At 42.0% G+C, this 21,573-nt stretch overlaps 2 protein-coding genes and 1 long non-coding RNA gene across 5 annotated transcripts in view; 1 reads left to right on the forward strand and 2 right to left on the reverse strand.

The window, feature by feature from the left end:
* The window catches only part of LOC132765141 (cholinesterase-like), a 27,820-nt gene continuing 6,247 nt past the window's right edge, over nt 1–21,573 (reverse strand). Inside the window, exons 1-4 of one of the 3 annotated variants that reach the window (XM_067463356.1) lie at nt 8,137–8,242; nt 4,875–6,357; nt 2,615–2,769; nt 1–395 (exon numbers count right to left, since the gene is read on the reverse strand). In XM_067463356.1, the coding sequence (XP_067319457.1) occupies nt 376–395; nt 2,615–2,769; nt 4,875–6,349 (1,650 nt within the window). In that variant the 5' untranslated portion in view covers nt 6,350–6,357; nt 8,137–8,242 and the 3' untranslated portion in view covers nt 1–375. Of the gene's footprint in view, nt 396–2,614; nt 2,770–4,874; nt 6,358–8,136; nt 8,243–19,760; nt 20,484–21,573 lie in introns of those variants that run through there. The other 2 variants (XM_067463355.1, XM_060759328.2) reach the window with 2 other exon arrangements.
* The window catches only part of LOC137096018 (uncharacterized), a 23,958-nt gene continuing 10,751 nt past the window's right edge, over nt 8,367–21,573 (forward strand). Inside the window, exon 1 of the long non-coding RNA XR_010909133.1 lies at nt 8,367–8,473. This is a non-coding gene — a long non-coding RNA (uncharacterized lncRNA). The remainder of the gene's footprint in view (nt 8,474–21,573) is intronic.
* LOC132765140 (cholinesterase-like) lies at nt 10,213–16,896 on the reverse strand. The gene is made up of 4 exons (XM_060759331.2): nt 16,788–16,896; nt 12,761–14,216; nt 11,808–11,971; nt 10,213–10,981 (listed from the first exon to the last, which is right to left on the reverse strand). The coding sequence occupies exons 2-4, from the start codon at nt 14,209–14,211 to the stop codon at nt 10,974–10,976; spliced, it is 1,623 nt and encodes a 540-aa protein (XP_060615314.2). The 5' UTR covers nt 14,212–14,216; nt 16,788–16,896; the 3' UTR covers nt 10,213–10,973.

Raw genomic sequence — 21,573 nt, forward strand, 5'->3', positions numbered from 1 at the left:
TTTCTTGGTGTCAAGAGAAATTATTTATTTTGGAGAAGTAAAATGCAAGAAAAATAGAGACAGGGAGGGAGAGAGCAGAGTGGACACGTGTCCCCATGGGTGACAAGCAAGCTGGAACAACGAATGATGCAGCTACAATTACTTTCTAGCATAATTGGTCAAAAGGGCAAAAGGTGAAATTGCATCATGCATATCATTAACAGCTTACACTTCCTTTGTGTCTTTTGTTGTTTTAATTAGGGGTCACTTTCTACAGTAGCTCATTCTCTTGTCTCTTTATTTTCAAGGCCAAAAATGACTCATCTTAGAGGGAGGAAACAGGAGACAGTTCCAGGCATCTGGAGAGTTCCCAATAGGGAGGGCTATTTTCCGTTTTCAATCCTCATCTGATTTCTCTGCAAAAGAAAGGAGGGAAAACAATGGAGAATAGTGAGAACTTCTCCAGGAATGTCTAAATAACTTTAGGCCCTTCTGTAATGCCATATAATCCAGATTATCAAAGCAGATAATCCACATGGATTATATGAGTATGCACTGCCATATAATCCAGTTCAAAGTGGATAATCTATTTTATATGGCAGTGTAGAAGGGGCCTAAGAAGACACTGAATCAAAGGAACCTGAAAGGCTACATAGATTTTGAAAAATTATCTCTAAACAATAGGTCCCAAAGAATTGTAGGAAGACTCCCATCTTGCTTTGGTATCCTCTTCCTTCAGTACCAAACACATGCACCTTGCAAAAGTATGATTCCTTTGCAACAAAGAGGGACTTAACCCAAATTGTTGTAGTAGTTTGTGTGTTTTCTGGATTATCTAAGGAAAAACAAAAATATGTGTTTAAAGCCCAAGAGTAGTGGACCAGCTAAACTGTGATATTCAATTGGCTATTATAATTTGTAGACAATAGGTCTTATCCTTTTCACAGGGAAGAGAGGTTGACATGGGAGCAGAACCCACAAAGAGCATTGCGAGTTTCTTGTACAATAATCACCCGAGTGACCTAGAGGGATTCAAAACTCCCAGCTTTTCACAAACATATCAATAATTATTAATTACTATTAACAATTGGACATACATTAATGAATAATAGTTGTACAGGATGCTTGCAGTTTTGAACTGTCAGTATAATCTCTCTCTCTCTCTCTCTCCCTCCCTCTCTCTCTTTCTCTCCTATTGATAACAAGTCAGGGAAAATGCTAGAGAATCTCAGAAATCAACAATATGTATTATTGGATATTTCAGTAAATCAGAACAGAATTAACACATCTTAAAATTCTCTCTTACTGTGAACAAATTTCCAAAATCATTCAAAACAAAGACAACAATGGAACTGAGAAATGAAATGAGATTGGGAAACCATTTCCCTGAATTCTTCAAAAACATTGCCAACCAAGTGAATTGTGTGAATAGCTCTGGCATTCAATTAATGGTGGTTCCATACAGGGTAAAAGTCCATGCCGATCTGGGTTATTAAAACCAGGGTCGGGGTGCACTTCAGTCTGCACATTGGGCACAAAAGCCCACACTTTTTCAGCTGGGTGTCTAGATGACCTCCTGGATCCTTCTGGGAAGGTAGCAATACACTTACACACAGACACACACACACATACACAGCCTTTTGAAATAAAATAACTTACCTGGCTATCATTCCCCCTTCCCTGGAGTTTTCATGCCATGTAGAAATTATGTGCCAAGAGAAGGGGGGCAGAAGCAATTTTCCTCTTCCCCTCTTCTCCTGGCACATCATTTCTATGTGCCAGGAAACCTCTGGAGAAGTGGGAATGGCGACTGGGTAAGTTATTTTTTAAAGACTTTGGAGAGGGGGAGGCCGTTGCCCTTGGGGTTTTCCAGGCTGATTCATGCCAGAAAACGTGAGCTGTGTGAACGCACCTCCCCTCCCCCACCTCCAAAGACACTGAACTTCCTAGAGAGCAGTCCAGACAGGCTCCATACCCCATTAGATGTGGGCCTTTCAAGAAGGCCCAGGTCTATTCGGGTATCTAATTAATTTGGGACAAAGCAGGGTTTTACTGCTTTGTCCTGAATTAATTCGTTTTGGTTGGATGCCCCATGTGAAAATCCAAGAGGGCATGCATTTTGTGCCCTGTCTGGATGGGCCCTAAATTACCAAAGTGTATTTGGTTAAACAGATCACAAGGGAGTAAAACAAAGGACAAAGGCTAAGCTACAAAACTGTTTTCTGCAATATCCAAAATATTTTTTTGACCTTAAAGACCAGTTAGCCCAGCAAAAATGATATATTGGGTATCCTAGACACCATTACACCTTGTACTTTGTAATACACGAGTACTCTTTGGCAGAAGAAAATCAATACCTTCAGTTCCTATGATTCTATAGCACTGAGCTGTGGTGCTTAAACTGGTGTCAAATTCCGTTCTTTCTACAGTATAGATACATCTCAAATCAGTTGCACAGATGGTGACAGTTTACAGAATTCAGGAATCCCCTCTCCTACTCATGAACATGAGACAGACCAACACATATGACAATTAGATTAAAGAGATAGCAGATCCGATACAAACTAAACTGATTAGAAATACCAGCGGGATGGCCCACAGAGGTATACAACATAAGATTAAAAACTGGACTCACTTGGATTTGCTGTATGTGTTTTAAAAAGATTGCAGTGTTGAGCAGGCGATACCGGCAGAACCTGGGCTGGCTCAGTGCTAAGAAGGTAGAAGTTCTGCAGCGTGGCATTATAAAGTGGCCACTTCACTTCTATTTTCTCTGATCCTGTGGGTTTTCTATAGAGGAAATAATTTATTTTATTCATTTATTTACTGCATTTGTTGACCGCCGTTCTCAGCCCTAGGGCAACTCACGGCGGTGTACAACATATAAAAACAGTTTACAATAGACAATATCACAGCAAAATCAACATAACAATCAATAATACAATTACACTAAATCATCCGCGCCGTCTCATCGTAGAATCATAAACCAAACTCGTTATCCATATTCCGTTCCGATCATCATTGCCAATAGTTGTAGCACTTAGTCAAACGCCTTCTCAAATAACCATGTCTTTAGGCTCTTGCGGAATGCCATAAGGGAGGGCGCCTGTCTGATATCTACAGGGAGGGCGTTCCACAGCCGGGGGGCCACCACCGAGAAGGCCCTATCTCTCGTCCCCGCCAGACGTGCCTGTGAGGCAGGCGGGATCGAGAGAAGGGCCTCCCCAGACGATCTCAAGGTCCTCGTGGGCTCATAGGCCGAGATGCGGTCAGAAAGGTATTTTGGGCCGGAACCGTTTAGGGCTTTGTAGGCCAACACCAGCACCTTGAATTGGGCCCGGTAGCAGATCGGCAGCCAGTGGAGCTGGAACAACAAGGGCGTTGTATGCTCCCTGCGTCCCGCTCCTGTTAGTAACATGGCTGCCGCGTGCTGGACTAGCTGAAGCTTCCGGGCCGTTTTCAAGGGCAGCCCCACATAGAGAGCGTTGCAGTAGTCAAGGCGGGATGTGACCAGAGCGTGTACTACCGTGGCCAAGTCAGACTTCCTGAGGTACGGGCGCATATTGTTATAATATATTTATAACAAGCAGACAGTGATGTTGCATGTAAACTCTAGAAGAGATTTCAAAGTTTGGAGGTTCTTTTAGGTTTGAACAATTAACAACATGGAATGTACAACTGAAATGAATCGATTCCTTTGGATGTAAAAACAAATCAAAATACGTTTTTTTCTTCTTCCTCTAAATGCAATCTGGTTGTCCACTATGACAACATAGTACTAGACAATATTTGCCTTTGGCATGATCCAGCAGACTTCTTTTTATATTCTCACATGTTCTTCCTCAGTAAGAACATAAATTTAGAGATGGCAGGGAGTCCTGACAAGGGTTGGCTTGATGTGCCTTCCTCTCTTTGACCCTCCATTTGTTCCTCTTTAATTCTACAGCACTGTTGGTAACAACTGTCCTTCAGTTAGAGTGCTTGAGGGCCAGGGCTTCCCAGTTCTCGGTGTCTATGCCACAGTTTGTAAGGCTAGCTTTAAGTCCATCTTTAAATCTCTCTTTCTGTCCACCAAAATTCTGTTTTCTGTTCTTGATTTGGGAATATAGTAACTACTTTGGGAGATGGTGACAACGTGGCCAGTCCAGCAGAGTTGATGGCGGAGGATCATTGCTTCAGTGCTGATGGTCTTTGCTTCTTCCATCAGACTGACATTTCTCCGCCTGTCTTGCCCAGAGATTTGCAGGATTTTTCAAAGGCAACGCTGATGGAATCGTTCCAGAAGTCGAGTGTAACATTGTAGACAGTCCGTGTTTCGCAGGCATATAACAGACTTGGGAGGAGAATAGCTTTATGAACAAGCATCTTGGTATCAATATATAGCTTTGGATAGCATAAGGTGGTGTTTTCTTTGCTGTCTGTGCCCCTGTTCAGAAGATTTCACCTCACCTCAGCAATCCAAACCAATCGTGAGGAACAGGAATTGAAAGTAAATATTTAAATTTGCAGGACAACCTGTGACAAATGGAATCCACATAAAGCCATTAAATTAAATACAAACAAGAGTATTGACCCAAGAAGCCTTTTGATTACGTTATTTTTTCAGATTTTGGAATTCCTGCTTCCTATACACTGTATACACAGAGCTTGAAGGTAATTACATACAATATTTTAAATAATATTGAGCATGAAACAAAGTTGGTTTACATTGAACCATCAGAAAACAAAACAACAACAATAATAATAATAATAATAATAATAATAATAATACTTTATTTGTATCCCGCCCCATCTCCCTGAAGGAACTCAGAGTGGTGTAAACAAAGGTGTTGCTATCTCAGAATGAATTGATTTTCTGAAAAAAAGCAGAAAAGTATGAGCGAAAAATGCCTTACCCAGTTCTGGCGAACTCTGCCCAATATCGCATTATCCTACGACTGAGCTCTGCTTCTGCTTCTGTGTGTGTTTTGTTGGCCTCCAATGCTGCTTTAAAGTTTCCAAATAGATAAATGAGATCAGCTCCATGAGGCGCCCCTGCCCACTCAGGCCAAACAGAGCCAGAGGTATAATGCTTATAAAGGTAAACATACACAGGACTCCCAGCATTTCTGATCTGGGCAGCAAATTTGGCTGCAGGACATACAAAGAAATAATCACTCAAAAATTGTATGAAGGCTGAACGTTGCTTTTCTGGACCATGACTCTCTCCACTGTACTTCAGGGCCACAGCTTGAATATCTTCTTCAGTTGCACTTCGCAGTGCAAATCTTAATACCATTACAAAAGTTTCCCAAATGGTTTTGCTACCATTGTTTCCAAGAATAATTGAATCCACGATGGAAGCTCCTTCATCTGAGGTGACACCAGTGAGAACTGGTTTGATCTGAACATGCTGAGAGTCTAAAAGACTCTGAGGATCATCAGTCAAAAATTCCCCATCTGCTGTTGGTGCAAAGACAGTATCCAAAAAACTTTTCTGAAACAGAGCTCTTTCATACTGAGGAAATTCCAGTGCATTTTTGTCTTGAAGACAGCTCACAATTTCATTTTCATTGCCTTCAACACATCCTAGCAGCTGGCTAAATTCAAGTGATTTATTCTTGGCCTTCTCAGGACTTGCCGCAGCATAGATAGCTCCACTCTGGAGTACAGCTTGGGCAAAAAGGTGCTCACTTTTAGGTGAAAGGAGATGGAAGCCAACAGAGGCTGCTCCAGCACTCTGACCAAAAATCGTCACCCGCTTTGGATCTCCACCAAAGGCAGCTGCATTCTCCTTGATCCAGGTCAGGGCCAGGTGTTGATCCCACAGACCCATGTTTCCTGGGACGGCTGGTGGCAGAGAAAGGAAGCCCAGAGCTCCCAGGCGGTAATTCATGGAGGCCACAATGACATTCTCAGTCACAGCTAAAGAAGCTCCATTGTACATGTCAAAGGAACTTGTACCTGTAATAAATCCCCCTCCATGTATCCAGACAAGGATGGGAATTGGTACAGAGGGTTGCGGATGGGGTACCCAGATGTTGAGAAAGAGACAATCTTCTGACACAGGTCTATTGAGATTCCACAATTTTGCCTCAGGTGTTTGAGGATGAGCTGGCTGAGGACAGGCATTGCCAAAGTCATTGGCCTCAAAGATTTGACTCCAGGGCTGATGTGGAAGGGGCTTCTGGAATCGCAGTTTCCCCAACGGGGGCTCAGCATAGGGAATGCCAAGATAAGCTCTCACAGAGCCAGAGCCAACAGTGAGAGTGCTGCCCTTGATAGGACCACTGCTGGTGTCCACCACAACATCATCTTTGGAGACAGCATTGGAGGCCAGTGAAAACAGGATGAAGAGGGAGCATGATATGGAAGAGGCAAGATCAAGCATTGCAGCCACTGGAAGGAGAAAGATCGAAGTGAGATAATCTATATATATGGATTTTAAACCTAAATTGCACAAATGGAGGCTGATCTGAGTTGGTGCCCAGATATGGGGGTAGTGGGCTTTAGTTCTTTGTTTGTTTCTGTTTTAGTTCTGATTCAAATTATGCTATGCTCCTACTACTAACATTGGACTCTCTTTTTTCCCAACACAAAAGGCTGGCAAGTGGGACGTGCTCCAAACTGCATCCGCAATATCAGTTACAAAGGATTAAAGTCCACAACATTCCATTTAGGAACCTTTTATTGCAAATTGCTTTTAAGAAAATGTATCCAACTGCTATTGCTTTTTTCTACTTTAGGCCTCAATGTCTTATATTTCAACTCCCAAAGAAAACTTGTTCAGAACTAGGTAGCAAAGGAAATTCCTTTCATTCAAGGATGCATACAGCAGTAGTGTTGATCAGGATAGCAGCGCATGTTCCATATATCTTCTTCCAGCTACTGAAATTTCTCCTCACTATTAAATAGACATGAGGTATGTCCTTATTTCACTGGGCAACCCTATGTGCAAAGATATCCCTTTGTCATTTCAAATTCTCAAGTTATCCAAAAAGGTGTGGGTAGATCAGGAGTATATAAATTCCAAATGTTTGGAGGATGCGCACAACTCTACTTTATCGTGGGTTTTTATTTTTAAATATTGCCAGCCTGCCAAAGATCTCTGAGCCAAACAATGTTTTGAAAGAATTTCAGGTATTATAAAAGCAATGTAAACTGTCCAAAACAATTTAATGCATTATATATAATAAAACAATGTTTAAACTCCATGAAATAATTAAAAACTGGAGGAGTTTCATGTTGTAGAAGGAATTCCTACAAGTGTTGCTTGTTTGGTTTGGGAAGTAGCAATACTTACTGAAATTCATGCTACTAAAACTACATTCTGGAAATCCTAGCACTAGAATAACCATTCAAAAACAGCTGGCAAGCAAGGCAGGTGATACACATGTATGTGCCCCCCAAACACATGCACATCTCCATGCAAATACACATACACACAGAGATACCCACTCATTTCAAGACATGTTCCTTGGATTTAGCCTCCTTCTTCTTGTTCTAAGGACTACCGAAAAGTGGCTATGCCCTGAGATCTGGGCATAGCCACCATGTCTCTGCATAACATATTCCTCCCATTGTGAAGGTGCAGGGAAGAGCTTTTACAGCGGATGCCAGTACCTGGATATATATAGGCCCCACCTACACTGCCATATAATGCAATTTGAGATTGATGCTCCTCCAAATATGCAGTTTTGGACAACCAGTGCAATTCCTTTAACACCAGCACTGTGAAGTCCATATGATGCCAAGATGAGAATAGTGTTTCTTCCAGAGTGTGTTGAATTGCAGCTCATAGCGTTCTTCACCCTTGTCTAGGATGGCTGCAGACTGCTATCCAATTGTCGTGTCAGGAGCGACTTGGGAAACTGCAAGTCACTTCTGGTGTGAGAGAATTGGCCGTCTGCAAGGACGTTGCCCAGGGGACGCCCAGATGATTTGATGTTTTTATCATCCTTGTGGGAGGCTTCTCTCATGTCCCTGCATGAGGAGCTGGAGTTGGTAGGGGTAGCTCATCCACCTCTCCCCGGATTCGACCTGTCGGTCTTCAGTCCTGCCGGCACAGGGGTTTAACCCACTGCACCACTGGGGGCTCCAATTACATATCTGGAAGACAGTTATAAGCCCCAGTTTTGCTATAAGTAGTGATAGGCCTTCTGCATCTGATGGACTCACCTCCACGAGGATTTTATTATCTTGCTAGTCCGTGCTGCCCCTTTGCTCAGTCCAAATAGAAAAGTTGAATGGGGAGGCTTCAGCACTGCTTTTAAGTCTTGTAAATAACAAGGCAGCTCTTACATGTATGTTTACACAGGGCAATGACCATTTGGTTTCAGCCTGCTCTGCTGAAGTTTGGGTAAGAGGACATTGCACACTGAGGGGACATTGTGTGAGAGGCAGTTCAAGGTAAATAGTGCAGTGCTTACTAAACTTTTCCCACCTTTCAGCCAGAGTACCCCTGAACAGCATAAAAACAAGACTCAGGGCCCATCTACACAGCACCTAAAACAAGGTATTTATCGGGTTAAAGATGTGTGTGTGTGTGGGGGGGGGGGATTGGCTACATGATACTACCTGTAAATCTGTGCTGATTCACTGTAATGGACAAAAAGCACAGGGAAAAGGGTACCCTTTTGTCCTGATATCATCTGGAAATTGTGCATATTAACATCATTGTATATCTCTGCACTCACGAAAAATAACTGACTTCCTTCCCTCCCCCCTGTGTGAACTGTTCCAGCACACATCTGCTTAATTGCTGATTTCAGAGTATTGTTTCAGCAATTGGATTGGAATGATTCTGCTTTGTGGAGTCGATTTGCTATGGTTCTAAATTTGGAGCTGCAGGAGGAGATTGCCCAGGTACCAGCCATTACCTCTTTGAAAAGAGCTGATCGCCCTATGCCTTTGGCTGGGTGGTGTGATCCTAAATCGGCAGAAGGGAGCTGCAGAGTGTGTGGCATGGCATGGCGCCCCAGTCCAACCACAGGTAGCAGACACGGGGGAACTCATGTAATTGGGTACTGTTTAGACCAAGATTGATGCAACGGAGAAGGCGCATTGGCAGTGGTTGAGCTTATTCTGGTACTTCGGAACTGCTGGTTGTTTCTCCCAAGAGTGTCCCCCAAAATGGAAGAGAAGTCTCCCAAATTCTGGGCCACCAGCAGGGATTGGCACAGTCTGATGGTTTTCAGGACAGAGGAGGCATCCCATGGACCATCAGGGGAAGAATACGATCAGGATCAGGCTTAGGTGAGGTCGTCATCTCTGTCACTCACTCTCCAGAGTAGACTGGGCATTTGTTTTTGTTGTTGGTCATGTTGCAGACTAAGGAGGGAGGACCTTGTGTGGTGCACAGCAAGGAGGGCATCTAAGAAGAGTTACTCTCTGCCCCGGAGTGTCCTTCTTTGGAAGCTTTTAAACAGAGGGTGGATGGCCATCTGTCGGGGGAGCTTTGAATGCGATTTTCTGCATCCGAGAGAACGGTTGAAAAATGCAGAGACCTGCGGTGGATCCTCCTCTTTCATCTACTTCTGTCAGCGGAACTGCTGATATGAAAGGATATGTTATTTTACCCTGCTAAGCTGTCTGGAGCTATGTACCTGCTCCTGTTTCCCCATATTAAAATGTTAGTAATTATCATGCTAAAATGTTGGTACAACAACAACTAATTTTTATTGATTAGCCAGTTGGCCTTATCAAAAACAGTGCAAACACAACATACAACATACAACATACTTTTGTTTGAAAGCCATATTCCTAGATATTTTTCTTTCGTTATCACCTCGCAGTCTGCTGCAGCCTCCAATTTCTTGCGACTTTTAACATCTATATTTTTTACTAAAAAATTAGATTTCTCCTTATTTATGATAAATCCTAATATGTCACCATATCTCTGGATTGTATCCAATAGTTTTTTAATACTCTGTAGTGGGTTAGTTAGGATACAGACTATATCATCTGCGTAAGCCCTAATTTTTAGTTCTTGGCCGCTGATCTTTAAACCGGTGATTTCTTTCTCTTCCTTTATCCTTACATTTAAGATTTCTAATCCCATAATAAACAATAGTGGGGACAACAGACAGCCTTGTCTTGTCCCTTTTTTTATGTCAATGTAGTCTGATAGTTGACCATTTATTTTTAATCTTGCTCTTTAAAAAAAAATATTGTGCGTGATTACAGCTCCACTAAAATTGTGGTTTCAGAATCTGGCATGTCTAGCTCCAAGGACTGAATGAGACACAGGACAGGTTGAAGGCAAAAGAGCAGAGGATTTATTCACTTTAGCAAAGTGGATGCCAACAGAGCCCACACTCTCAAAAACTGACACACCACAATGAAAACTTACAGAAGCTAATCTTAAAAACTGTGGCATAGACACCGAGAACTGGAAAGCCTCAAGCGTTTTAACTGGAGGTCAGCTGTTACGAACAGTGCTATGGAATTTGAAGAGGGACAAATGGAGGACGAAAGGAAGAAACATCTTAAGAGGAAGGCACATCAAGCCAACCCTGGAAATCGATGTCTTCACTGTAAAAGAACATGTGGATCAAGAATAGGTCTCTACAGTCACCTACGGACCCACCACCAAGATCCTACACCTGGAAGGCAATCATACTCCATCATGAGTGGTAGCTGATAGACAGATAGACAGACAGACAGATAGAGATAGATATACTGCCCTGAGTCCTTTCTGGGAGAGGGACAGGATATAAATAAAACTTATTGATAGATAGAATGAAAGGATTCAGCTGCAAAATCCAGACCTGAAATTGTCTTGATAGTAGTTACAGTCATACTCTAACATTGTTTTGCCCGAAGGCTGTGCTGAATATACGTACCACTTCAATTTATATAACACCAAAAGAGTAAATAAGCAAAGATTTTCTTCTTTGAATTAATGTTTATTACACAGTCCTTTTGTATATTGAAAACTGTGAGTTTTCCAAACAAAGTATAATCTCTATATAGGTCCATTCTTCCAGTTACTTCGAGTTGCTTCTTGATTGTAACTATTGGTCTGTAGAGACATGGGAAAATAGATATCATTTCATTTCATTCCTTTAAACTTATGAATATTTGCTCCGAGAACTGTAAAATCAGCAAATTAACCAAATCAAATATTTATCTTTTAAAACATACACTGCTAAAATGGGCAAGGGGCGATATGTAAAAAGAAAATCAAAGTCATGATGCTTATACTGAAGGCGTCTCCAATAAGCCAAAAATATTTACTTTATTCTTGAAAAAGATTTTGACCACTCCTAACTCTATCTTGATTGCAGCAAACACCAATGTGCAAATCTTAGAAACATTAAAAGCACTATGATAGAACCTAAATAAAGATTGACAAGTGGTCCAGGTAGGGTGTAGATGCACCCTGCAAGAGGTATATCATTGGTAGTAAGAATGCTAACCTAAAACATTCTGCTGTTTTTGATCCTACTCTTTTATTTCTGGCTCCCACCACTGCTGAAATGTGGCCCTCAAGAACTCTTCCAAAAATGAATTTGGCCATCTGGTTATGATGTCACTCCTGACCCAGGCATTTCATGCAGAATAAAGGCAGACATTCCCAGAATTCTCCCACCAGGATGGCTACTGGCCTTACTGAGTATGGTACTCTTGTATGTGGTACTCCAAAATACCCTAACATTTTCTATTGATACACAGTACATTAGGCAAACATGTATTCTGTTTCCAGAACTCAGTGGTTCTACAACAAGGATACCACACTGCCCCTTCACAATACTCTTTTTAATTGAGAATCTCTATTTAAGGACCTTAATGCTAATAGTAATAGAAGTTGGGGGCACAAGTCTCTTTCTCAAAGGAACTGAACTCACTTGTGAATGTTGCATTCACATTCAGATTAGACAAGAAATCACAGAGAGGAGTTGGTGAGACTGGCTTGAGCTGGGGTGCTCCTACGCTGATGTGAAAGAGCTTCTTCTCCTTGGCATTGTACAGTGGCCATTGCACCTCACCGGGTGTTGATCCAGTAGGGTTTCTTTAAATGCAAAAAAGAAATCACGGTTTAAGGAGAAAGAGAATTCCTTGTGACCAACACATTTCCTCATACACCCAGTTGGATTCCTTTGGTTATTCAACGCTTAGGAAACAGACTTTCAAATTTAGTCAATGTTTACCTTCCCAGGCAAATTACAAGACAAAGCTAGATGGAAAATCATATGCCATAACACCTTGTAAAAATGTCATCAACTTTGACAACCATTATTGTGGCCTGATCAGATTCTGGGTGTTCAGAAGATGAGGCTGGGGATGATGGGAGAGTTTCAGAGGGAAATGTTTTGGAATTTCCTGGGAGATATGTTTTGGAATATCCTGTTGATTCCTAGGAGGAGAACAGTGAAGGCCATTCCCATGGGAACCTGCCAGAAGCACAGTCTGAGGAAATTGGGGAAGATGAACATTTGTTGATGTCAGAGAGATTAGAGCTATGTCAACAGGGCTGGCAAATAAGGACTCGCTTCTCCTCCCGGCTCAGAGATAAGAGGGCCAGGTGTAAAAGAAATGACCTCATGGGAGGGGTTTTAGGTTTTAAAAATGGTTCATGTTAATTATGATGTCTAGTTAATTATAATTTAGACATTGCATATGTTGTCTTTGTGGTTTTAGATATTTGTAAGTGGCTACTTGAGATGTGTTTTTAAATCGCTTGTTAGCCATTTCGTGAGTTTATGAGAAAAGATGGAACATAGATTAAATTATTTTTTATCCTTATCAATTTCATCAATATCAAACATGATCTTATGATCCAAAATAGTTGATGGCTTACCCACTTCTGGCAAAGTTGGCCCAATATCGCATCACTCTACGGCTCAGTGTCTTTTCTGCCTCCGTGACCGGCTGGCTTATTGGCAAAGTAGCTTTGAAGCTTCCAAACAGGTAAGGTACCTCAGACCCATAAGGTGTCTTTACCCATTCAGGCCAGGTGGAACCAGATGAGCGGTGATCGAAGGAATAAACATAGACCGGCCTCCCAGCTTCTCTGATCTTTGTAGCAAATTCATCCAAAGAGCACACAAAGAAGTAATCTCTAAAATATTGAGCAAAGGCCAAACGGTACTGCTCTGGACCACGATAGTTTTCGCTGAACTTCCGCGCTACAGCCTGAGCAACAGCTTCATTTGTTCCATTTGCCATTGTTCCCATCACCCCTTGATAAAACTGATCCCAGGTCACTATCCCACCATTGGATTTGGTATCAGGATACATATACAGTACAAATGTAGATCCTTCATCAGCTAAGATACCTGTGAGAATTGATTTACCCTGAAAATGTGTGTCCTTTAGGAGTTTGGGGGGCTCATCTGGCAGGAATTCTCCATCTACTGTCAAGGAATTGATAGCAGTAAGTTGAGAAAATTTTTTGTCCCCAATTTCTATTCTCTGTAGACAGCTTACCGTGTCATCATCTAGAGGACACCCCACTTCTTGGCTTACCATCTCTGCATCTAGTTTTGCTTTCTGGGTGTCCTTCCAGGGCCAGATGGCATTGGGAACGCCACCCTGGAGCACAACACGAGAGAAAAGTGGTTGGCTTACTGGTGAAAGAAGGTGGAACCCCACCATGGCTGCTCCAGCACTGTGGCCAACAAGAGTCAATTGAGCTGGGTTACCACCAAAGACAGCTGCGTTCTCCTTCAGCCACTTCAGAGCCAGGTGTTGGTCCCATAAGCCAATGTTTCCTGGGGCATGTGGCGGCATGTAAAGAAAACCCAAAGCCCCCAAGCGGTAATTCATGGAGGCTACAATGACACCCTCTGTGGCAGCTAAGGCGGCTCCATTGTAGATCTCCAGGGATGCAGTGCCAGTGACATAACCCATGCCTTGGATCCATACAAGGATAGGTGCTGGGGTGGAGGGCTTTGGGTGGGGCACCCAGACATTGAGGAAAAGACAGTCCTCTGAAAGTGGTGTATTGGCAACCCATATGTCTATATCAAAAAGTCCAGAAGCATTTGCTTGTGGACAAGAGTTGCCAAACCTGGTGGTCTCCAACACATGGGTCCAGGGTGGATGTGGAAGAGGCTTCTGGAACCGGAGTTTCCCTAGAGGGGGCTTAGCATAAGGGATGCCAAGATAGGCAGTCACAGGGCCAGGACCAGCCAGAATTCTCTTGCCTTGAATGGAGCCACTGTTGGTCACCACCACAGTATCATCTTCAGAGGCAGAAATCAGTGAGAGGAACAGAAGACCAAAAACAGAAAGGAGGAGGCGAGGCATAGCAGCTATAGGTGAAGAGAACAAAAAATGCAGAGGACAAGAATAATTATATACTTTTCTTTTCTCATTTGGGCATCTATATCATACTGGCTATAGAAAGTGACCAAAAAAGAAGCCATGTTTACCTATTTTACTGAAAGAAAGGAACAAGGATTCTGTGGTGCTATGATGCAATCATTCTATTGTTATCAGACAATAAAATCAGTCTGCAAGTAAGAAGTGTGACTGGAAAGTCTCCCTCTTCTGGATCCGCTGATGCCAAGGGCTCTTCCACACAGCCCTATATCCCAGAATATCAAGGCAGAAAATCACACAATATCTGCTTTGAACTTGGTTATCTGAGTCCACACTCAGATAATGTGGGATTTTCTGCCTTGATATTCTGGGATATGGGGCTGTGTGGAAGGGCCTCTAGTTAACAAGAATCTTTTTTATTTATTTATTTATTTATTTAGAAGTTTTCTATACCGGCCTTCTCACCTCAACGAGGGACTCAGGTCGGTTTACAGCATGGGTTATCTGAGTTATCTGGGTTATCTGAGTCCACACTTAATGTCCACCAGTCCATTTTTTACAATTATTATAAATATCAGCAGATACTATGCTATGTTTCCACTGGGCCATGCTTTCCCTCTAGCCTCATAATGTGTAATCCATAGACTTAGGGCCCTTCCATACAGCCCTATACCCCAAAATATCAAGGCGGAAAATGGCACATTATCTGAGTGTGGACTCAGATAACCCAGTTCAAAGCAGATATTGTAGGATTTTTTGCCTTGATATTCTGGGATATAGGGTTGTGTGGAAGGGCCCTAAGGTTCTATCTGACCTTACAAATATCGCTTTATTGGAATATAGTTCCTGAAATCCTGCTGCATTGGCCATGTTGGCTGGAAAATTCTAGGAGCCATTATCAAAAATATATTAATGTTTTCATCTTCGGATTCTTATTTGCATGAGTTGCAGCCGAAGAAGAGATCAACTGTGTTAGGGCCCTTCCACAAAGCCCAATATCCCAGGATATCAAGGCAGAAAATTCCACAATATCTGTTTTGAACTGGTTTATCTGAGTCCACACTCAGATAATGTGGGATTTTCTGCCCCGATATCCTGGGATATAGGGCTGTGTGGAAGGGCCCTAAGTCGTCTGGATGTTATCTAACATTCAAAGCATCTTTTTAAGCACATTAGATCTGACCTAGCTTTTTACCACACATCTTCAAAAATGTGAACTCATTAGAGAAGAATCCAATTTGTAGAAATCTTCCCTTCACTTTTTAACACTTCACTTTCTGACACTGCAGTCAGAACTCTTGCAAATTACATGCAAGTTCCATTAATTTCATGAGGAATCAATTATTTCATCAGTTCTTCTTGCCTTGAGACTTCCAGATAGGCCCTGTATCCCAGGATCTGATCCCAGGTTTTCTGCTTTAGACCTGATTATATGAGTATCCTTTGCCAGATAATCTGGGATAAATAGAAAATCTGGGATCAGATCCTGGGATAGAGGGCCTGTCTGGAAGAGTCCTTGCTTAACTGCTTGCGACATATGTATAATCCCAAGACTTGCTTACTGAAAGAACTGACCTCTCCTTGAATCATAGAATCAAAGAGTTGGAAGAGACCTCATGGGCCATCCAGTCCAACCCCCTGCCAAGAAGCAGGAATATTGCATTCAAATCACCCCTGACAGATGGCCATCCAGCCTCTGTTTAAAAGCTTCCAAAGAAGGAGCCTCCACCACACTCCGGGGCAGAGAGTTCCACTGCTGAACGGCTCTCACAGTCAGGAAGTTCTTCCTCATGTTCAGATGGAATCTCCTTTCTTGTAGTTTGAAGCCATTGTTCCGCGTCCTAGTCTCCAGGGAAGCAGAAAACAAGCTTGCTCCCTCCTCCCTGTGGCTTCCTCTCACATATTTTACATGGCTATCATATCTCCTCTCAGCCTTCTCTTCCTCAAGCTAAACATGCCCAGGTCCTTAAGCCTCTCCTCATAGGGCTTGTTCTCCAGATCCTATCATTTTAGTCACCCTCCTCTGGACACATTCCAGCTTCTCAATATCTCTCTTCAATTGTGGTACCCAGAATTGGACACAATATTCCAGGTGTGGTCTAACCAAAGCAGAATAGAGGGGTAGCATTACTTCCCTAGATCTAGGGAATCACTGTTGTATGTGTGTAAAGGCATTTTTCGCTTGATCATACATTAAAAAATGATATTTGCAGCATGTCATTGACATTTTAGGGACCAAAATTCACTAAAACATCTGGGTTCCCCTTTTCAACCGAGTCTACTTTCTGACAATGTTCTGGTCCCAAGTGAGTGGGGACTTGTCTGTATTACTCAGAAGGTGATAATCTCTGATTATTTCTTTTATTGAAGGAAATAGGAAGCAGTGCTGTAAGTTAAGATTCCTGACTACTATTCCAATGCTATGTGTCTTTCAGTTCCATAAAGACTACTCTGCCATTCTTCCTCATTTATCAACTACATGTTTTTATTTCTCTGGGGTGCTATGGGGTAACATTACACATCTAACTGCCGTAAGTTTTCTCTGTGCATTATGAACTCACCTCCTTTCTCCCTGGTAGGGTTTTGCTGCTCCTTGGGGTCCCTAGCAGCTCAGATTTAGAAGGGAAAGGTTAGTTCTAATGGATGAAACTCCTGCAAACAGCATGCAGGGAGAATGCAGTTATATATAGGTCAACTGCCTTACAGGATACACCCACAATGTGGGAGGATAAGAAGAATGACTTCCAGTAAAAAGAAACAACAACATTTGATTTGCATAATCTGGCTTGCAAATGGTAAAAAAAAAATCCCTCTGCTTTTGTGTAACTTGGCAAGTACTGTATAAAAAAGGAGAACATGGTTGTTGAAATTGTTTTTTCTCTTAGTCATGACTACAGCTAATCGCTGCCAGGCTCACTAGACAGGGAAATTCAGAGCTTCAGTAATACTAGCAATTCTAAATCCCATCTACCTCACTCTGGTTTTACTAAGCCCTTGGACATTCCACTCGTCGGTAGGTAAAGGTACATTAAGTCTAGTCGTGTCCAACTCTGGGGTTGGTGCTCATCTCCATTTCTAAGCCGAAGAGCCAGCTTTGTCTGTAGACACCTCCAAGGTCATGTGGCTGGCATGACTGCATGGAGCGCCATTACCTTACCACCGGAGCAGTACCTATTGATCTACTCACATTTACTTGTTTTCGAACTCCTAGGTTGGCAGAAGGGGCTAACAGCAGGAGCTCACACTGCTCCCCGGATCTGAATCTGCGACCTTTCAGTCAGCAAGTTTAGTAGCTCAGTGGTTTAACCTACTGCGCCACTGGTACCAGACTTACCATTTGTTGGTAAGTCTGCTAAATTCTGATAAGGACATTTTCCAAGACATCTTATTGAAAAGGTCCTCAAACTAATTCCTGTGGGCCAGATGACGCCCTCCAAGGATATTTACCCGGCACCCACCATAAACTTTAGACTTAAGGTCACTCTAGGTATGAAACGACTTGAAGGCTCACAACAACAATCCTAATTAACTTGAGTATCTCATTAGCCAAAAGCAGGCTCATACTTCCCATTGAAATACTGATAAGTTGATATTGGTTAAATATTGCATTGTTCTTTCATGGTTTCTTTGTACTACACATAAGAGATGTGCAGTGTGTTGCGAAGAAGATTAATGTGTAGTCACCGACAGACAAGGAAGCTTTCCCCCTCCAACCAAGGAGCAAACTCACACCTTTGTATTGTAGCAGAGTTTAAACAAAAATATATACAGAGTCCAAGTTAGTTCTTGCCTCAGGCGAAGCTCAGACTAGGCCCAGACTAAAAGGTCAAATACCTTTTGTGACAAGGTTTTCAGTACATTACAGTGAACTCCAGTAAATATAGCACTTACCTTCTGCTATAAATATGAAATACAGGGCGTGAATCTTGATTAAATGTACATGCCATCTAACCTGTTGTGGTTGTTAGTCCTTCTGCATATTGGCCAAAATTTAATTTTTATTATATCAATCCAGCCAGGTGTCCTTGGCAAAACTATGAATTCCCTGACTATAAACTATCTTTTATTGGGGGAGGGTCATGTTCGGCATCACTATATCCTTTAGTTTGAATCCATTGCTCCATCTCCTGGTCTCTAGAGAAGCAGAAAACAAGCTTTCCCCCTCCTCAACGTGTCATCCTTTCACATATTTAAAAATGGCCACCAATGCTTCCTTTTATCCAAGTTAAAGCTACCCAGCTACCCAGCGACCGTTCTTCATACGACTTGATTTCCAGACATTTGATCATTTCGGTCTCTCTTCTCTGGACATATTCCAACTTATTAAGTATTAACTACACACACACACACACACCCCAAATGGTATCATCTGCAAAAAATTAACAAGCATGCCTTCTATTCTGACGTCCAGTCATTCTGTCACCCAGGATGAATAAGTAGAAGCCACTGGGGTGCACTCTTTGGGTTCAGCCAGTCAATTGGTTCCCAATCTACTTCACAATAGCATTGCATGCCCCACATTTTATTAGCTTCTTGGTGAGAATGTCATGGGGAACTTTGTCAAAGGCCTCAAGATAGACGACATCCACAGCATTTTCTTCATCTACCGAGATTCTTTTGTAAGACTGTTGCAAAATTTATCCTTGAGATTAGTAACTTTTAAGTATGTTTTTTTAATCTGTGACTTCCTCTTGTTGTATATACCTGTGTTGTGATTTTGCTGCTGTATGCCAGTAAAAGCTGTGTAAACTGTCAAAAAAAGAGAAAAGGTTAATCTGGCATTATTTGTTTTTGAGAAACCCATGTTGACTTTTTGTGAGTCTGGCATTTTTTATAAGTGTTTACAGATTGTCTGTTTAATGATCTGCTTCAGAATCATTCCTGGTATCAATGCCAGGCTGACTGGGCAGAAATTGGGTACTTTTTTCCCCTTTTTGAAGATGGGAATAACATGTACCTTCTTCCAATTTATTAGAACTTCTTCTGTTCTCTAGGGATTCTCAAAGATGATTGCCATTGATTCTGAAATTTTGTTTGCTAGTTCTTTTTAAGTCCTTGGATGTAGTTCACCTGGTCCTGGAGACCAGATATTTCTGTACTGCCCTTTTAACTATTCTGTACTCTTTTTCCTCTACTGCAGTGGTTCTCAACTTATGGGTCTCAGAGTGTTTGGCCTACAACTCCCAGAAATCCCAGCCAGTTTACCAGCTGTTAGATTTCTGGGAGTTGAAGGCCAAAACATCTGGGGATCCACAGGTAGAGAACCACTGCTCTACTGCATCCTCTTCTCCAAGTTGAGCACTGATATAATCTTTAGAGAAAAGACTGAGGCAAAGAAGGTGTTGAGAACTTCTGTGTTCTCTCTGTCCCTATTAACATTTAGCCATATACTGTATGCAGCGACCCTACCATTTCCTTGTTCTTCTTTATTTATATCCTATATAAATAAAGAGCAATATGCATTTCCGCCCCTGGAAAGCCCCCCTGCCAGCAGAAGGGAGACTGTTATAAAGCAATAAAGCAATAAAGACAGATTTTCTTCAATAAAGCTTTATTAAAGTTCCTGCCATACACCATGCAGCAATCACAGCTGTAAAACATGACAACAATGAACACGTCAGACCAATAAGAAAACAGATTGTAACTTTGAGTCAATTGAAACAAAGTGCATTGTTTTTGAAAGACCACACAATACTGACAGTGAGGACCAAAAGGCATATCAGATTTAGGATTCTCTCTCTCCCTAACATCCTTCCTTGATCAATTAAGTCATAAAATTGACCTCTGTTTATGCCCTCATTTCTGCATGTTTTGATTGAGAAATATTGTGACTGGCAGGCTGCAAATGGAGCCTAATTTGGAGAACAGTGTCAAAGCGCCTCAATTCTACAGCATAGATGCAGTTTAAATTGATGGATAGATTAGTAGGTAGTAGCAGTTGATAGAATTTCAAGATCCCCTCTCCTACTCAAGAAGATGAGGGAGCGGCAAGCTATTACAACACATATGATAATATAAAGATAGCTAATCCAACACAATCTTATTAGAAACATCAGCATCATGGCCCACAGAGACATGCATCATATTAGGGAGCTGACCTTAGTTGATTTGGAGCATGTGTTTTAAAAAGGCCACAGTGTCGAGCAGGCGATATCGGCATCACCTGAGCTGGCTCAGTGCTAAGATGGAGGAAGTTCTGCTGCGTAGCGTTATAAGGCGGCCACTCCACTTCTTTCTTCTCAGATCCTGTGGGATTTCTATTGGGGAGAAAATAATATGTTTATAACCAGCAGGCTGTAATGTTGCATGTAAACTCTGGGAGAAATGGTAGAAGAGATTACAGAGTTTGGAGGTACTTTTAGGTTTGAACAAGGAACATGAATACAATTCTCCAGGGTGCAGAAAAAAAGGGGGATCAAGCTATTTTTTCCCCCTCTCATAACCCAACTCTCATAATCTGGTTGCCTCCCATGACAACAGAGTGCTAGAAAGGCCCAGGCTTGGGCATAATCCTGCAAAGTCATGTTATCACTTTATTTCTGGTTATTTAAACTGTTTGACTTGTTATGTATTTTATTATTATTTATGTTGTTGTTTTGTTGTAAGCTGCTCCGAGTCCCTTCAGGAGATGGGGCGGGATATAAATAATACTTTATTCATTTATTTATTCAAAGGTTTTTTAATGTTTCCCCTATTTTGACAGGGACTGTTCCGATTACACTTTGGCCATCTCACTTTTTCAGATACTTTTTAAAAGTCCCAGTTTCCCTCTTCTTCTCCCACTATTTCCTTTTTTTTCTCACCTTATTTCAAGTGTTGCAAATTAAGTTCAAGATACAAAAGGGGATTGTGCTACATTATCTCCACAGTGGACAAAATCTCATCCTTCCCAGTAGGCACTGGCAAAGGCAAACTGCTGCAGCCTCTCCTGGTTTGTACATTTAAGTATACGTGTCTCTGTTTGCAACAGTGAAACATTACGGGACATATAATGAAAGTATTCAGCTGTAGCTGAGTTGAAACCTGGCATCCTACTCCCATCCTAGTATTATTCCCACTCCAAGCTTCACTCAGCCAGTACCAGCTTCACCTTTAAGAAAGGGCAGATCTAGACAACCTTTTATCCCACAAGCACCCATGTTAAAAAGTGGATGTTTGTGGGAAGTTGTCTACACCCACCCTAGAAAGTGCACTCTTTCTCGGGTGGGTGTCCAGATGTCCCAGCAGAACATCTGGAGACCCTACCCACCTCCTCCGAAGCCCCCAAACCTTTTTAAAAAGTGAAATAAACTTACCCAGCTTTCATTAGAGTCTAGCTGGAGCTTTCCCGGCATGTAAAAATGATGT

Source organism: Anolis sagrei, chromosome 2 (assembly GCF_037176765.1).
Source record: "Anolis sagrei isolate rAnoSag1 chromosome 2, rAnoSag1.mat, whole genome shotgun sequence".
Classification (NCBI taxonomy): Eukaryota; Metazoa; Chordata; class Lepidosauria; order Squamata; family Dactyloidae; genus Anolis; species Anolis sagrei.

Bases quoted from the DNA above. Each gene is read 5' to 3' on its own strand.
- LOC132765140 (XM_060759331.2), bottom strand. From the start codon at position 14,211: ATGCCTCGCCTCCTCCTTTCTGTTTTTGGTCTTCTGTTCCTCTCACTG. The intron at 11,972-12,760 runs GTAAGCCATCAA...TTGCATTTAAAG, and splicing joins GCCAACTTTGCCAGAAGTGG to AAACCCTACTGGATCAACAC.